This window comes from Athene noctua, chromosome 3, assembly GCF_965140245.1.
Source record: "Athene noctua chromosome 3, bAthNoc1.hap1.1, whole genome shotgun sequence".
In the NCBI taxonomy this organism is placed as follows: domain Eukaryota; kingdom Metazoa; phylum Chordata; class Aves; order Strigiformes; family Strigidae; genus Athene; species Athene noctua.
Genome location: NC_134039.1, coordinates 39,112,873 through 39,130,985, shown reverse-complemented (window position 1 = coordinate 39,130,985; position 18,113 = coordinate 39,112,873). Strand labels below are relative to the sequence as shown.

General features: G+C 37.5%; 1 protein-coding gene across 3 annotated transcripts in view; it reads right to left on the bottom strand.

Moving 5' to 3' along the window:
• Window positions 1-18,113, bottom strand: part of KITLG (KIT ligand) — a 57,805-nt gene that overhangs the window by 5,352 nt on the left and 34,340 nt on the right. For 2 of the 3 annotated variants that reach the window (XM_074902767.1, XM_074902768.1), the window contains exons 3-9: window positions 18,014-18,076; window positions 13,208-13,387; window positions 11,143-11,305; window positions 10,150-10,245; window positions 2,787-2,896; window positions 2,212-2,288; window positions 656-739 (exon numbers count right to left, since the gene is read on the bottom strand). In XM_074902767.1, the coding sequence (XP_074758868.1) occupies window positions 700-739; window positions 2,212-2,288; window positions 2,787-2,896; window positions 10,150-10,245; window positions 11,143-11,305; window positions 13,208-13,387; window positions 18,014-18,076 (729 nt within the window). In that variant the 3' untranslated portion in view covers window positions 656-699. The remainder of the gene's footprint in view (window positions 1-655; window positions 740-2,211; window positions 2,289-2,786; window positions 2,897-10,149; window positions 10,246-11,142; window positions 11,306-13,207; window positions 13,388-18,013; window positions 18,077-18,113) is intronic. The other variant, XM_074902770.1, reaches the window with a different exon arrangement.

Sequence of the window (18,113 nt, the reverse complement as noted above, 5' to 3'; positions counted from 1 at the left end):
CGTGTACTGACCCTTTTGTATCAAGTACAACTTGGTTATTGGTTTATCTTTATGCTGGCTGTGTCCTTTATGCTAGGCTTAATCTAACAATTGGCAAAACAGTACGGCAGAACTCCTCCTGTAAGAAGCCCCTTGCCAGAGACATGCTCTGTTCTGCAGAGGACAGCAGAGACCAAAAAAGCTCACTCACCTTTGCTTCTCACTCTTACATACTAAAGCAAGAATGATGTTTCTGATAATGCAGCAGACATTGCAAAGTGTGCTGAGTAAGCAACAATTAATAGAAGTTCAGTTCTACTTGGCCTGTTCTCCTACACTCACCTGCTAGCTTAAGGATTGTGTTTTTTAGGTCATGCTGCTTTGAAATAGCTGTAGGACATCAGCTGAAAACTTCACTGTATCGGCTCTCACACCAAAAAGAAGTAGCAGTAGCTGTCCATTTTGGAACGCTGGTATATTTAACTTTGTAACATTCAGGTTAAAAGTCAAATGCCTAAATTAACGGTACAGGATTAATTACATAAGTTGCTATAGATCTCAGGTGCATATGAAGCCTACTAATAACAAGTGGGGTTTCTTTTCCCAAATTGGACACTGAATCAGTTTATAGTTCAGCAGACAAGTTATTAAGCCTATGGTAAGACTCTCAACTTACCAGTACATGAAACAGTAACAGTGTTGAGGGAGAAAAAGCAACAGCTACACTTGTAGATGTTCCTTTTCTTTTTGCTGCAACATACTGAAAAAAAAGGTACTTTATTACTACAATGCTGGTGTTTTAAGGACATAGAATGGAAGAGTTTATCAGTTAGTTACAATAAAAGGGAATCCAAATTATTAGATTTTATGTTTGCTATTAGGTCTTCCTAGTTATAGATGAATATTACAAATTTCTCAGGGAAGATGGATTAAAACCCATATGCCATATATTTAAGAATATGTCTGATGGAGAATGTGACTTGTTTAAATTTCCTGTTGAGGCCATTTCCTCATTTAACTGTTTCCTCTTTTCTCTCTTCTTGCTATAAAGCAATGTTTTATATTTCCTGTAGAGTTAAAAGGACGATGCATGTTCCATTTCACAAGTTTTAATATCTTTGAGGATGAAGTGCAGGATGAGTTATTTGTAGCAACTAATATACTTGGTGAATATATAATCTTCCATTCTATGTACTGTACATAAAGAACATTTGTTTTAAGAAGGTATTATTCTAGAAAGTTTAAACACTGAAAATTTCAGCTCCTGTGACAAAACTGCTAGATCAGAACCTCACCTGTTACTGCCAACAGTAAGCAGCACTAGGCATTTCACACAGTGTGTGAATCCTAGAGGATAAAATGTGACCTTCTGCCATCTGCGCCAGATCTTTCCCTTAATCCCTCATAGTTATAATTTGACCCAACACCCTGAAATATGAGGTTAAATAATACTCTCAAAATGCTTTAGCATGAACTATTGTAACTTAAAACTTCCCTACGTCCTTTTCTGAATTTCACAGACTTCTTTGCCCAAGTCATGTCCAAGCAACTTTGAATGTCTTCAACTGTTATTTCCAAGGTATATTTGATTGAGTTACACAGAATTTTTTATGCTTAAAAATCAGATAAAGCAGTGTTTACATATGAATAGGGCTGTGAATCATTTCAGGATGACCTTAGGAAGTTATTAGGGTTTGAATGAGTTCTTACTAACTTTCCATGAACATCAAAAAACCCCCAGAAAACATAGATGCTCATACCCTGGGGAATATAAAAAAAAGTGAAAGAACATTAGAAATGTTAATGTAAAAAATATTTAGAAGGATTTAGGAGCATAGTCAGGAAGACATTGTTTCTGATATATTTTGATATATTTATGTAATTATCAACCTAACTTTACACAATACAGCAAATACCAAAATTCACCTCTTTTTTGTTGCTTTCCCTACAGGTCTCTGCAATCCTTTCTCACAGTGTAAAGACAGATAAAGTAAAAGTAATGTCCCCTTAATAAAATTTTGTATGCAGAAATCTCTTTCATATCGGTTTTTATATTTAAACTAGAAGCTCCTTTAAAGGACACACTCTAAGCATATGTTTTGTTGCTACAGCAAGACCTTGTGTTTGGGGGTTTTTTGTGTTTGGCTTAGAGCTAGAGAGGAACCTTCAGGAAGTAGCTCTCAAAGATAAACTTACGTTTGTTATATATGTATATAAAGTGAAACAATATACCTTATCTCATTTTCTTCTTGACAGTCATGACACTGTGTAGTTTCATCACTTTCTGGTCTGGATTTAGGATGTGTTTTCTAGGAAAAAAATGCATTAAATAGAAATATCCTAAAGCTTTCTTTAACAATTCCTTAGACAATGGTTGTACGTTTCAGTTTGCTTCAGATTTTCAATATCAAAGTAATATTGCAAAATGTAGGCCGTATCTTGTCCTCTAACATACATCTGCTACTGGTATAATTTTACTATCAAAGCCTTTGTATTGTAGGCAGGGGCACAAGGGGCAAAAGCAAAAGAATCCTCTTCTCTAGATATAATAGAACTGAACAACTGGGGGATCTCATGTTTTAAACTTCCAATTAGACACCTATCATGCTTATAAAACAGGATTTGCAGTTTGGTGGTGGAATTAAAGAATTTGACAAGATAGATTTAAATTTGAATGTCACACAGTTCAGTAAGGATCAAGAGAGATATCTCTTGTTTTCAAATGTAGAATGATTCTGTTCTTCCTGGCTCCCATAGCTATGAAATGTAGTATCACTATGTAAACAATTAAATGTAATATTTCTTACCTTCCAGTATATGGCTCCCAAAATAAAGCCAATAAGAAGAGACAGCAGTGATGTCAGTGCTATGCTGATCCCTTGCAGGCTGGAACTGCTAATGAAGCCAAGTGCCTCTTCTGTAATTACAGATGTTCTCATTAGCGAAGACAGATTTATAGCAGAAAACTATCTTCAGGGCAACATTATTAGCATGAGCACTTTTATGCACCACCTACATAACAGCTTCTTAAATAGCAGAACAGATACTTCATGTACATGAGGTACACTACATACAAAATCTCACAGGAAATTTTTGACCACAAGGATGCTCCTCCCGTTTCTGAAACAGCTATGTTGAATAGTTCCAACACTAATTCTCTTGTTGTCATTTGTAGAGAATTTTCTCTTTCCCACACTTCAAAGTTTAGGGCTTATCAATTTTTAAAGGTCTTATTTTGTAAGACAAAGGAATTCTTTGGAAGAGAAATCATCTGTCACTTTGTGCACTTGTTTAAGTTCTGTAAGACACATCCCACTAACTTCAGATAGACACTTTGCCTTGTCAGTAGTGAATGACCAACATGAGACCTCTCGAGGGAGGTTAATTTAACAAAATAAGCCTGACTTCACTTCTAATGTCTGTCTGGAAGACTTCAGTAAGATCAAACCTTTGTACCTGGAAGTCTAGCTGTGTGATATTTTGTTGTAACCATTTTTTGATAACTTTTTACATTTTATATGGAAAAGCCCCAACCCTCGTCTTTTATGTACACAAGCAATTCCATTCCCTTCACAGGGAGCTGTATTCATGCTGAGACTGAAATGTGGCCTTCCAGTTATTTAATCAGAAGCAGGATGTGAAAATTCCTACTGAGTCACCCTGGGGTCCACCTCCTGAAATGCAAAGTGAGCCACAGGAGTCTGCTAGTTTAGACACCATTCACCCAGTTTTAGTTCCTTTCAAGATTTGGTGTCTGCAGCTCGGATGGTGGGTGTATTTTCAGATTACAGGAAAAAAAACAAATAACAAGCACTGGAAAAGTGTAGGTGATTAGATACAGAAATTAAAATGGACTGGTAGAAATTTGTGTGACTCATGCAAATAGCAAATGTATAAGTACGTATCATGTGATATACTGGGTCAAGCAATGTGCATTTAGTACATTATTAAACAGCCTCTGAGTAAACACTTTAGTTTGGAAAGGAGCATTCTCATAATTAACTATCAATTCATTTTCAACTCTGAGATTTTCTGGTTGACATTTTGCTAGTTTTTACACAAATGTTCTTTTTATCTCTGAAATTTAGCTGTGTTTTCTAGAGTCATGGTAGACAGAACTAAAAAATAAGAAAATAGAAAGTCTGTATCTGATAGATATATGTAGAATATGAGTATATCTCACACTATTTACAAACTGTAGGTTCTGACTATAGGGGCCTGAATTTTACTTTCATCCAGATTTGGCACAGTAAAAGGAAACATTGGTCAAGCAGAACTGATGCCTGTTTACTGTGAAAGAAATCTGTCTACAGAGGAGAAAGGAATGATAGGAGAGGTGAACATCAGCTGGAAAATAGAAGCTATTGATTAGTCTGCTTCTGTCTGCTCAGACATTAAAACTAAGAGCAGAAATTAACTGGAGGGCCATATCTCTTCTCAAGTCATTCATCCCAGGTTAGGCATAGAGGAGGTTTGCTTGCAGAACTGACCTTCAAGAAATCTGGACAAACTCAAGTGGGGTAGAGCAGCATGAAGATCTCTGTACTGGGTCTGGCTGAGCTGGAATTGGTTTTCCCCTACAGCAGCCCTCACGGTGCTGTGGTTTATGCTGGGAGCTGGCAGGGTGTTGGTAGCACCCTGGTGTTGTGGCTGCTGCTGAGCAGTGCTTACACAGCACCAAGGCTCTTGCCGACATTTCCCCCCCCCCAGTGGGACGGGGTGGGCAAGATCTTGGGAGGGGACACAGCCAGGACAGCTGACCCAAACTGACCAAAGGGATATTCCAGACCATATGACATCTGCTCAGTACAAAGCTGGGAGAAAGGAGGAAGGGGGTGAGGGGGTCACCCTTGGTCCTCCGAGGCAACCACTACGCGTATGGGAGCCCTGATCCTGAGAAGGCCCGACAGCGCCTCTTCATGGGAAGGAGAGAGTAAATCTGTTTTCTTTTTTGCTTCCACACACAGACCTTGCTTTGCTCACATTAAAACTGCTTTTGTTTTACCCGCAAGGGTTGGGTTTTTTTTCCTATCTTATTTTTTTTTCCCCTTTTTGCCCTGTTGAGAAAAAAAGGGGGTGAGGGGTGGGGTGGTGATAGAGTGACTTGGTGGGTACCTGGCATTTAGCCAAAGTCAAACCACCATAGTGTCAAAAACAATTCTTGTCATTACTTTATCTGAATTGTAGTCCTGGCACATTCTCAGAATAAAATTCCTATTGCTTCCATGCTCGAGTCAAGAAAAATGCAACACTGATTTGTCTAATACCATTAGCTATTCCTCCCAGTGAGAGACCACTGATTTATACAACTGAATTATGCAAAACCCACGGGTATGGCCCTATTTTCTCAATTCTGCCCTGCAGACTTTGGAAAAAATTGAAAAGTGAATTAAAAATCAAAGGAGAAGCTCTTCAGGTCATATAGAGCATAATTTATTTGATAACATGTTATGGTAGAGTGTATAACCTCAAAAATCCTCTGCCTACTCTTCAATGCTGGACAGCATGTCATGGGAAGCACATGGAGTTTTACATGATCTTCTAGAGAAATGCTCTGTATGCAGGGCAATCAGTGATAGTCTAGCACCATTATTTTTCAGAAACTTTAGAGAGTCTTAGACAACAGAAGAGCTCCCTTTACAATGAAGTATCTAAAAGTGGAAAAATCTGATTTCTGACAAGATATCTCCAATGCTGACATTTTCTTCAGTGTGTATGAAAAATTGAAAGGATTTCATAATTAGCTTTCCATGTGGGGACCTGCAGCCCAGGGACAGAGCCTAAATACAGTCAATTGTGACAGATTCCCCAGCCTACCTCTTAAAAATGACAACAGATTTTTTTTCATATCTTGATAGCGTATGAATTAATTTTAAAGTTAACTTAAAAATTACTTTAAAACTTAAAGTTTACTTAAACCATAACTACCTTAAAAAGCAAATAACAGATTATTTAATTTCACTTGCAAGTCCAGAAAAAGTCTCTCAAAAGATCTGGAGAGCATGAAATGCATCATGGCAGTTTTCTTCATGTGCCTTTTATTTATACTAACATCTAAAACTGAACAGGTTGTAGAATTTTCAGTCTGGAGAACCTCCTGGGGACTTGTGTTTTAATGAAGAAAAGGGAAATAAGGAAAGCAATCTGGTTGCCAATAGGTTTTTATTCCTTCCAGAGGGACCTTTTCCTATGTTAAAAACTTTAGAGTTCTACACAGAAAGTTAAAAAGCAATTGTAAAGGCAGAGTAGGAGAAGGAAGAGGAGGAACCAGGTGTATTGGTAACTTTGTGAACCCCTTGGGCAATGCCAGAGGAACTGCTAGCTTTGCAGTTAGTATATTATTCACTTAAAACAGACCCTATCAAGCAAGGTGCAAAAGGAAGCAGGCCAGCATCTCTCAGAGCTCTCACTCTGCACCTTGTGGACTATTCCGCAAGGGAATGAGCTCATGTGATATTGATTTATACATAGTCTTCATGGACTTTGAGATGTTAAGCTGTGAACAAAATATATTAACATGAAGAGCCACTCAGCTACACAATGAAGTTATTGAGCTGCTCTCCACCTTGAGCCATGTGTGTAGGTTTAGTAACCAGTTATGATTCAAAACACTGGCTTGATTTTTTTGCCGTATATGTCTCAAAGGAATTTTCAGTTTACTTCTGCTCAGCTCCAACACAATTACCACTAGATCTTATCTGTAAAAACGCAGAGCAGCTCTCACCTGTTCATTAGGGTTTTACATTAACTTTAAAGTTGGAACAAGGTAACAAAGGCACAGAGGCAACACCAATTGCATTAAGTCATCAGTGCACATTTTCAAATTGTTGTGCAATTACTGAATTAAACTACAGTATTCTTTTCTTAATTATAAAAGGACACCTTATTCCTAAAACCAGTTACAGAGATCTCTGTGTTTACATGTTCTATGAGCTGTTCAGTACTGAATAATAAAGCTAAATTACTGTTAGGAAATTATAGGCAAAACTGGAATAAAGCAACACTGAACTTTCCATGAAAATATAAATAATACCACGGCACTAAATTGAGTGAGAAGTGTTAGTAACAGCTAGTAAGTTCAAGCTTTAATCAGAGCAACATGAGATTCATCTGATGGGAAAAAAAAACATCACTATTTATTGTTTGGTTCAACCACTGAAAGAAAAGATCAGGACTCAAGACTTCTTATCCTGACACTTGTTCATTACATGGGGACCAGCTCATCTGAATTCTCTAGAGTATGCTTGGTATAACAATCCAGAGAAATATCAATGAGACTGGGACTTAAACAGTTATTTGGAATTTAAATTGGACTACAGTCGTGTAGCATAAAGAGAAGAAAACAAACCAACCTAAATAAATTGGCGGTGGTGGTGTTGTCTGAGATTTTTATGGGGGAAAAGTGGAGACGGAGCATGCCACAGATCTACATTCAATATTACAAGGATGAGAACGGGATAACTGTTACATTTTACACTTAGTTGGAGTTAAGACTTTTGGTGTAGATTTAGTCAAGATTCTACTCTATTAGTAGTTTAACATTATTGCTGCGTAATAACAATGAAGTCATGAAATATGACTCAACAAATGTAGCAACATTAAAAAATGTAATTTAGCTAATTTATATTACATACAATTTCTATGATAATTATTTCATAAATTATTTTATTAGATTATGAACTTCAGGTTTATATAATTAGAATTTGGACTTAAGAGCAGTTCATCTAACTACACAGACTTTACTAATAAATTCAAAATTTATTATTAATGTGGAGAGGTTCTTTTGCAAACAGTGAGTGCTTCTAAATGATCTAGAAAACATTAATTTTAAATAGCTCATCTTAAAACTGTTTAAAATTAGAGGGTCATTTAAAAAGAAACAAAACCCACATTACAGTGGTTTGTGTCTGGAGATGCTTTATTCAGGTTTCCTCTCTTCTCCAAATGTTTTGCTTTCTGAGGTTTAACTCTAGTGGTACTGTTCTGAGAACAGTACTGAAGCCAGCAGACAGGATCCCCTGTGCTGGGGCGTCTTCACATGGGAAGCAATAAGGTTTATTCATTGTTGTTCCTTCCAAGAACGTAGGGGTTAAGTAAAAAAGAAAGCTTACTCAGCAATAAAGCCAAGACAAAACTAAAATCAGTACTTAAGACCATTTTCAGGGAGTCAGAGAGAGATGCCAGTAAAGATGCCACAGATCTCTCCCTGCAAAAAACTCCAAACAAATAACTAAAGTGTAACCAGGCAGCATCCAATGTCCAAGTTAATGTAATTTAATCTGATTACGAGTTCAAACTGTCCCCAGCTCCAGACATGCAGTCCTCATGTCATTTCTACATCAGACTGTTAACTGATATCCAATTTTCCAATAAATTGCTTAAGAGAATGATAATCAGTTAAAACACACCTGTACAGCATATGGCCAGTCAAGCAATTTCTTTGACTTAGTGCATTATTTTAATTAGTCTTTTTTCCTACTTGATTATCAGTTCCAATTATAACAAAAGATTGATAAACCTGCTTCTGTACTCCCCTCCACAGTACAGACACAGGTGCCACACTCTGCTGCACTGCCTGGCATCCCTCATGTTACTATACTGGGTCAAGCTCCTTTCATCTGTACTGCTCCTGTAATATGTCTTTTGGCTCCTTGATCCACTCCCATTACTTGAGGCTACAGCTGAATATTCTTCCTCTAGCAGTGAAAGCAAAAATTATCACATGTTCAGACCTGAGAGACACAGGTATGTAGTTTTTAGCTCCCTCCTGGTGCCTCATAATTGGCCCTGGGCTCATCAGGTTATTTGCAGCCAGCTCTGTGACCTCTTGGAGAGGAATTTACAGCAGTGAGACTTCTCTGTTCCAGGGAAGCAGGCTGGCAGCCAGGAGTCAAAGATGGTTTTTGTTTCAACCTTATACTCAGAGGGTTTTGGGGAACAATGACTTAAGACCTTCTCTTAATTAGAAAGCAATCAGGAAGGGCTTCAAATATGACAGTAGCTGTGAGCCAGCTAAGGGGTAGCATGCATGGTGATAAAAACCCCGAGAATAACTAAGAGAAGCAGCATGAGAAGAAACTCAATCTTAGTATCTGTCCCACCATCAGGAACTACCATCATGCCCACCAGGCTACATCAGGCTGCCCCTTTGCCCATGTTTTCTTAAGCACAAGGAGTACCAGCCACACACTTCATCATTACACATTTAGATAGCACGGATGCTTGTGAAGTGAAAGGGGGAAATTATGAAAGAAATACACATTATCATTCTGTTGTGTTTGGGAAACAGGAAGAAGGGAAACAATAACATGGTTAAGCTTTAATCACCATTTCAGAAACCTCTAAGGAAAATCCCCTTCTTTTGTTCACATGGAAAGCTCCAAGGAGTATTCACCCTATTATACATGATGTCACATAAAAACCCCTGAAACTTCCCTGTTTCTCTTTACCTCAGATTCCTATACCCTTTCTGACCTCGTGATGGGCAATGTGGAGGCTCTTACAGCACCAGTTCCGGGATCTCTTATCTGTCAGTGACCAGTCATGTAATACACTAACCAAGACAGATGAGAAACACGGAGATGGCCATGTCAGAGAGACTAGAGCCTCCAGAAAGTGTAGTGACCTTTTCCTTGACCTGAACCAAAAGCACATTGCCTGTGGGAGCTGGTCCTACTGCTACTACAGCAAGGAAACATGAGAACTGCCTTCAGGTTTGGTGTCAAGCTTGGGATTGACAGTGCTCTCAAAATGCAATGTACAGGCAACCTCTGTCCACATGAGCACCCTAGGCCTGATTTAGGACAGCTATTCTGTTCACTGGGAGCAACTTCCTTTTCTGAGAGTTAAAATGAGGTGTCTGGGACAGCCAAGTTTTCTGAGGCCATATGACTAGCGAGACCTCACGACAGCCAAAACGAAGAGACCTGCCCTCTCCAAGTTGTAGAGGGCTGTCACATCATTTTAACTTGATAGCATTTCTAAATTTTGATTAGATAAGTTCATTGCATTACAGTATGACAGCTGAGAAACACATGGTACACCATCAGGCACAAGTAACTTCCCATTAATTTGCACAATTAATGACATTGTTTTCCTCTGAGCTCTCGTAACAACCAGCTACCAGAACAAAACTGAGACACATATATTAATTCAATCACTTGTACTTACTGTTACTGCTAGTGTTACTGCCAATGCTGTCATTCCTAAGGGAGCTGGCAGCAACAGGAGGAAACAAAAATGTTTTTGTGACAGCGACTCTGGAATCTAAATAGAAAACGAGTGTGTCAGCATTATGTAACTTAAAATACAGTTCCCTCTAGATAAGATAATGGGCTATAAGGCTACTCTGATGTGGCTCTAGGGCTGTTTTAAAAATCTGGCTACAGAGATGTCTATAAAGTGGATTAAGCCAAAAAAGGCAGTCTTATTAAGAGGCAGATGGGTCTACACACTGAGCTGCTGCTGAATAAATGTTTTGGAAAAGCAATTGCTTTAAACAAGTTCTTAGGTTATGGCACTGATCTACTTCTAGGTACTACTGGTATAACTGTACAACTGGATATGTTGCTCTAATTAAAAAACTAATAGCTGTCACTGGAAAGGGTAAACGAAAAGAGAATACAAAACCTCCATTTACTGAAAGGATGAGAATGAACTGCAGGAGCCTGACTTGAGCTGGTTAAAATTTTTAGATGAAGTAAACATGGCCCTTTTCAGGAGGGGTGGGATGAATATGGAAGCGACTTGATGCTGCTGTAATTTACAACTTGTCTTAGCTTCCTATCCTCTCAGTAGTGCAATCTTAGGCTCCTTTACTACCTTATAGAAATTAAATAGAACATTAATAGAAGATAAGAAGAACAACGTAAAAAGACAAACCAGGATATATTTGGGATGAGAAGAAACAGAGCAGAGTATTGTGAGGTTATTTGGATTATATTAAGGAATGACGTCACTAGGAATGATGGCACTAGTTTTACTGCCAGATAGAACTCAATTTAGAACAGAAATACAAGCTTTGGTGTTGGTAGTAATTTTAAACTGGCAGTAAAAAGGAGACATGGAGGTACAGCATCGGATCCTTAGCATCTCTGAAATCAAAGGAAAATCACCCATTTGTATCTACTTATATTCTGTTCCCTCAAACGACAGCAATCTTACCATTCTCTGGTGTTTCTACTGTTGAAGGCAGAATGCAGTCATTCTTGTCCAATGTATCTGCAAACTCCTTGTAGACTTCAATGGTACTATTAAAGTGCCTAAAAAAATCCTCAGGAATGAAGCGACCTTCTTCATAAAGGTGACCATTTTCTTTTACAAAATCCTAGGGTAAAAAATAGAATTCAGCTTGAAAGAAGGTCAAGAGAGATGCTCATTTCAGCACCTCAACAGATGATAAAATATTCAAAGACGACACAAAATAGTTTAAATTTTTAACCTGAAGAGGACTAAATTTGCTGTATGCAATCTTTATGAAACATACAAGCCCTCTGATCCAAGGATTTCAAATTAGCTTTGCAAATAGAAATAAATTATTAATCCAGTGTTGTAAAATTGCCAAGCAATGAAAGGCAGTCTCCATCCTACACCAAAAATGAAGACTTTTTTTTATTTTCCCATTTAAAAAATTACCTTGATTTCACATTACTTTACAATGTTCCACATGATCCTTTTAATCTGAACACAGGAACACAACACAATCATAGCTATTATCATAAGAGTACAGGGAAGAGAATACAATAGCTAGGATACAATACTGCACAGAAGCAGTCTGAGATCCCTGATAATGGACCTAAAAATAAGAGCAGGACTATAAACAAGGAAGCCAAATCAGTCTGAGGTCTAACAGACAAGTGTGTTATCAAGATTAAGGTCCATGTTAAGATCATTGACAGTTATCTTTTTTTTTTTTTTTTTCCTTTTTACCTGACTATGGCTTTCATAACAACTGTTTCTTATGCCAGCAGGTCAAATGTGACCTGGGGTTACTCTGTACTCCCAAGAAGGAGGACAGTGGTAAGAACATAGGTTAAATATGTACTAAGGAAAACTTCCTAGCTTTGACTCCAAGATGATTTTATGTTTAATGCTGAAAGGACTAGATTTAAGATCATTCTTCTCTGAGGAAATCAATATCAAGTTGTTTTTCTGAGTTACAGGATATTTACTTCTTCATTCTACAAAACAAAATTCCTCTTCCCTAACCACATCCCAGCTGAGTGCTTTGAATCATCAGGACAGGAACAGAAAAAAAAAACCACATTGAAGATTAGACAGAATTCAGTTTGAAATGGAAAGGTAGGAAATGTCTAAAGAATACTCTCAACAATATAATGCTGGTATATGAAAAGGTTACAAAGTTATGCCACTCTAAATAAGACTGAGTGTTTTAGTCCATTTGATTAATTCTGGATGTTAAAAAGGTGTAATTAGAACAGCTACAGACTTACTTGACAAAAATAAACGTATACGGAAGATTAAATCCTTGCTCTAAAGAACATGATGGATTTTGCCCATTTTGTTCAGTGGGACAAAAACCTTTGATTATAGAATTTATTTTTAATTACTGATAGACTGGTTGGAGCTGGGTAAGGGATTACAAAGTGGTTTTTTTTTTCCCCCCATCATTCTTGCACAACAGAATCAGACATCTCTTCTGTGAGATTCCTGAAATCCTTCCAGCTGCTGTTGGAATCCAGAAACACATGGAAATGGGCTGATATCCTGTAGTCTTTGCTATGTCTTTGTATATAAAAGTTCGTTAAACCATGGTGAAGTTTTCAAAGCATCACACACTGTGATATGTACTAAGAGTATATTAATAGCTTCAACCACATCATCTTTAAATTTACATTATGATCACTAGCAAAATGAATAAGCTGGATGCACAAGGAAGATTTCTGCCAGTTTCAAACAGACCAGAATTAATTATCTTTAAGATGATGGTTACATTTTTGACTACTTAAATAACTGTATACAAGTTGTTGTATATACTGTAATTCCTTGTAAGCCATTTTCCTTTGAAACAGGAGATAACAACTAGCCAACATTAGCACAGTGTACTCACTGCATTTCTAAACAAAGTAGGATTTCAGATGTACAGAAATAGAAATGAGAACAAATCTAATGAAGCTTTGGACATTTTTAAACTATTACTGAGTACTGTGCAACAGAAAGTTCAAATAAAAATATCTAGCATAAAAGTAGAAACTCTGTATAAGATTACCTTATTTTTATCAAAAGCTAGGCATGCCATAAGATCATTAATTATCCTTGTGAGATTATTGATGATTGAATAGTTGCTTAGAACATCAGACATATCTGAAATATCTGAAAATTTCTGGAGAAGATTATGTAGACTCCTTGAAAATTCAGGCACCATCAAATGCAACCAACAGTGATTAGGCTGTCAGGGGATAAAAAGAGAAACAGAGAGCTAGATTAAATATCAGACTTTTGCAAAAACGGGTTAAACAGTTCAATGCGCAAAAGTAGATTAGACTGTTTTTTCCAATTTAAATTATCCTGAAAGTCTAAATTAAAGTTTGTCTTCTTTAGTGTGGCCAACTTTCTCTGCAGTCCTTTTGGTAAAATTTCTATTCTCACTGACACTGACATATTTATGATTGTCTGTTAAATGCCATCCCTTCATTAAGTTCTCAATGAATGCTAAGCATCTGTCTGTTGAGAATTTGAGCCTTGGGACATACTACTATGAACACTAGTCTATGCTTTCATTAACGTATTTATTTTTTTTAAATAACTACTGCTTTATCATTTTTTTCCAGACTTTCTTTAAACAAATCTCAGTTTTCATTTTATTATTGTTACCCTACATGATCCAGTTAACCTCCAAAATTCTTGATTTAAATCTCTTCTGAGGGAGGTTTCCATAAACGTTTTGCATTAAATTCATGTGTGCTTTTATTCACCTTTAAACTAGTTAGCTTAGTTAACTCCTTCTCTTCAGCTTTTTCACTAAATGTCATTCCTCAGAACAGTATCTAGATCTAGAAGTCTTTCTTTTCCTGAGTTTTCACTGACAAAAGGGTGTACAGCCTGTCACGGTATCTGCTACATCTGTGTCACTGGAATACAGTTCAAATCCTTTCACTGACACCTATGCATTTAGTTTGCAGATAAGTTTGTATAACTGTTCATGTGACTGAAATCTGGCCATTCATCTTGCTGCCTTACAGGGAGTCATTAACTTCTTTTACTTAGATTTACATAGCAGTAGTTAAGCAAATAAAAAAGCCACCCAGCCCAGAAAATAACCTAACTCAATATGGTCAGCAAAAATCCATTAGTCACACTGCAGTGTGTACCTGGAAATCCCTTCCCAATAAATGCTGAACTTTTAATGGCAAATGTTATAGGAAACATTTGTTCCATAGTTCCATATGTGCAGCTAGTTTTTCAGTGGTTGAAAATGTCTCAGGATCATTAAAGTCTGCCAGATATGAAGATATTGGTCCAGCTCGGTCCAACCCCTCAGTACTTCAGTGTCACTAAACCAGTTACCAATTGATGCCCAGTGGATGGGCAGCATCCACTGAACCCATCCACTCTACCTTCTGTAATGCACAATAAGTGTTTGGTGATGTATCTGCTTCCAGACTTAATCTTCTTTTACTCTATTTCTGCAATAAACCTGCATACAGATTCTTTTATTAAAAAAAAAAGATTTATCCATTTATCAATATAATCACTTGGCAACAAATTACTTTCTTGGTGACACAGGTGTTCTGCCTTCATGTGTAAATGTTTTTGATGAGGAAAAACCAGAATGCATTCAAAGACTAACCAAACTATTAGGCTTCCAAGCTTAGAGAACCCAATGTAAATACATTGTTCAGCTCCACCTGACTTTTCACTTTTGTGTACCGTCTTCTCACACACTGACAACAAGTGCAAGTCAGTATTATCACTTTCTGTAATTACCTCAGCAATGATTTAAAAAAAAATGAAACAAAATGTGAAAGGGATGGTGTTTGGCTTGATTCTCTTTTTTCCTTCAAGCACAATAATGGGAGGGGAGAGGCAAAAGCAAATAAATCAGAGAAAGCTTAGTGAAATGTACTCCGATCAAGAAGCCTGTGTTGTGCCATGTCCCATTGCTCTCATGAGACAGACAATGCAATTTCCTCCGCTTTGGTGCAAGAACATGGACACAGAACTTCTGTGCTGCCCTGAACTGCAAAACTGGAAACCGTTTTCCTCCGAGGTTTTGCGGTTGTGCATTCTCCTTTGGCAGGGACTAGCAAAAGCTTGCTACTTCTCCTAGTGAGCATTTGGCGATTCCAGCAGGGAATCTATTTTGCTGCTCCCACGGTTTAGCATGTGCGTGGGAGTCTCCTCTGATTGAACCGTTCTGACCTACAAAGCTGTATTTCAGAAGAGCTTCAAGTTTTCTTTTCAGTAATAGCAAGCTGTGCTAGCACTTGCTATCTCAATACCTATCAAACACAGGGATGAAACTGCTGAAATTGAGAAATGTGACATTGTTTGCAAGGAGAAATGGAGGTTTAACTCCGCTTTTTGGTGTAAACTTTTAGGGCAATCTCAAACCTGACTTCCCTTGTACTTCCAGTTAGTCCTTATTTAGCTTTTTCTTTCTACATCTTTCTAAAAGTTAGAAGTTTGTCTCTTCTGAGTTCACCCCTGTTGCTGTCATTTTTGCCTTTTAAACTCCTGGTTAGACTACTCAGTTGAGTCTATGTGAGACTACATTTGAAGTCACTCAGATGCCTTGTTGCATAATGCAACAACCCTTCTGTTTAATGGATTGGGTCAGTCTGTTCCTGTTACATGCACTACACTGGCTTCCCATCTGCTTTGCATTCACCCTGACTTCTTACCTTTAGTCATCTGCATTTGAGACTTGCTACCTTGGGTACATTTCCCACTTTATGAACGCACTGAAGATTGAAATCTATTGAAAAAAATCGAAGAGCACCGTTTCAATCCTTTCAGTGCTGAACAAACGGCATTCAACTTACACAAAGCCATGGGTTTCCCAGCTTTCAGGGACCATGCAGAACCCAGAGCAAAACCTACTTATTCAGCCAGCCTTTGCAGTGGTATGCATAACACAATCTGAACCCCCCAGAGAGGAATCTGTCAAAGTGGGATGTGAATACTGCTGAATACATCCTCTTGCAAAGACATGTGACCAAGAGCTGAACCATCACCATGACTAAAAGTGGTGTATGAGCAAAGAGAATATGGAAATCCCAGCTCTGAACTTCTCTTCTTCCTATTTATTTCTTGGCTGCTTGTCATAAATGTAAACTGGGTCTAAGTTTCTGGATATGATGCAACAAGATGACATGGCATTTAAACTATAGAAAAGAAACTGTGTGCTGGCAGTCAAAATTGAACTATAGAGCAAGGTAAGAGTTAAGCAGTGAGAACAACCAGAACGTATGCCTCAAGCAGGCTCCCTGGCCTTCTTCATCCACAGTGCTAACCTTCCCAGGAGCATGACGAAGGGGACAACCCCGATCCAGCCCAGCTCTCACCCATCAGCTACCACACTCATCCAGAAAGCTGGGAGCCGTGCTTAGACTATGGCTGTCCTCCACAGACAAGAATCTCATCACATCAGGCACCAAAATAATCGAATTTCAAAAGCCACTGCAGCCAGGGAATGTTGGCAGCCAGTCTTACTTTCTTTTTTCTCTGGATATTGGCTATTTTCCGAAATGGAAATTTTTCCATTAGTTTAATTATATTATATTATATAGTACCTGACTCCCATAGCATTTGTTCTGCAGAGATTTTCTGTCTAAGGAATCAAGTTGAAACCAGGTTTTCTAAAGTACTCTAAGTTTTAGTAAACATGTTGAGCTTCCAACAAAACTCCTAAGAACACTGCCAGATCTGCCATAATACCTCATAACCTCACAGCTCAGGGCCCTTCTCTGTCCCACAGCCTCCTTTTCCTCCAGCCATCTTATCATTCAGGACTGAGAGAATGTTGCTTCTGGCATCGTTCCCAATAGGGAATCATTCTATCAATAGGCAATATTGCTAGATTTGTAATGATGTTGTAGGATAGAATGCATTTTTACATGTGTATCACACAAATTGGATTTTCATAATAAAAACTTTGTACAGACACAAACCCAACTTCTTACATCTACCAGATGATTTCCAACTACTGATGCAGGTGTACGGTTCTTAAGACAGGCACAATAGTGTTCAGTTTAAATGACAAACCAGTCCTTTTCTTACTTTTTGTCTTTCCTTAAAACAATACAGTATAGCATTCAGCATAATTTCTACTTCCACCTTGATTTCTTCTCTCCTTTTTCTTGCAGTGTATGCAACAACCATGCATCATTCTAATAATATTTTTTTTTAATTAAGGAAAAACATCAAAAATATTTAGTAGAATAAGCAATAAGATAGGATGAAAAAGTTTTTAATACATAATGTTACAGAATTTTAACAAAGGTAGATGATGCTTATTTGAAAGTCTCACTATGTATTAACTATAGGATTATATAGAAAGAATAATACAAAGAATGTTTGAATGAAATAATGTCCTCATTTTCTACCAGTTTGTTTAGTTAGTGACACTACCACTTGCTGAATTCAGGGTTCTCTTTACTGGCCACTCTGTATTTGTTGTGCTTTAATGGCATGTCCAGCGGCTGAAACAAGAAGGACATTCTACAGTGTATCTCAAAGTACAATTATAGAGAAACTATTTCTGTAAGCAAGCAACAATTTTCAGTTGACATGATGAAATAATACCATAGTCTGAATTTTTCCAGATAAAATGTTAAAAAATTTGATATGAAGAATCATTTTTCTAAGATTCTTGTAATTAAAAAGGGTTTAAGTGACTGCAGGAATCTCTCTACATTTCTTTTAAATGAATACTTGCAAAGTATATGAAAAGTGAAATAACCATTATTTAACTGTAATTTACTAAGCCATAGGACTAGGTACAAAATGCTACTGCCATTACTGGTTCCAGTGGCCTATTTTATTGGGATTAACTTGAAGTGGTTGTACATACCAGACTATCCATCTTCGGGACATATTTAAGCGTTATCATATAATCATTTGGGAGATTTCCAACCTACAATAAACAGATAATAAAAAAAGTTATTACTGAC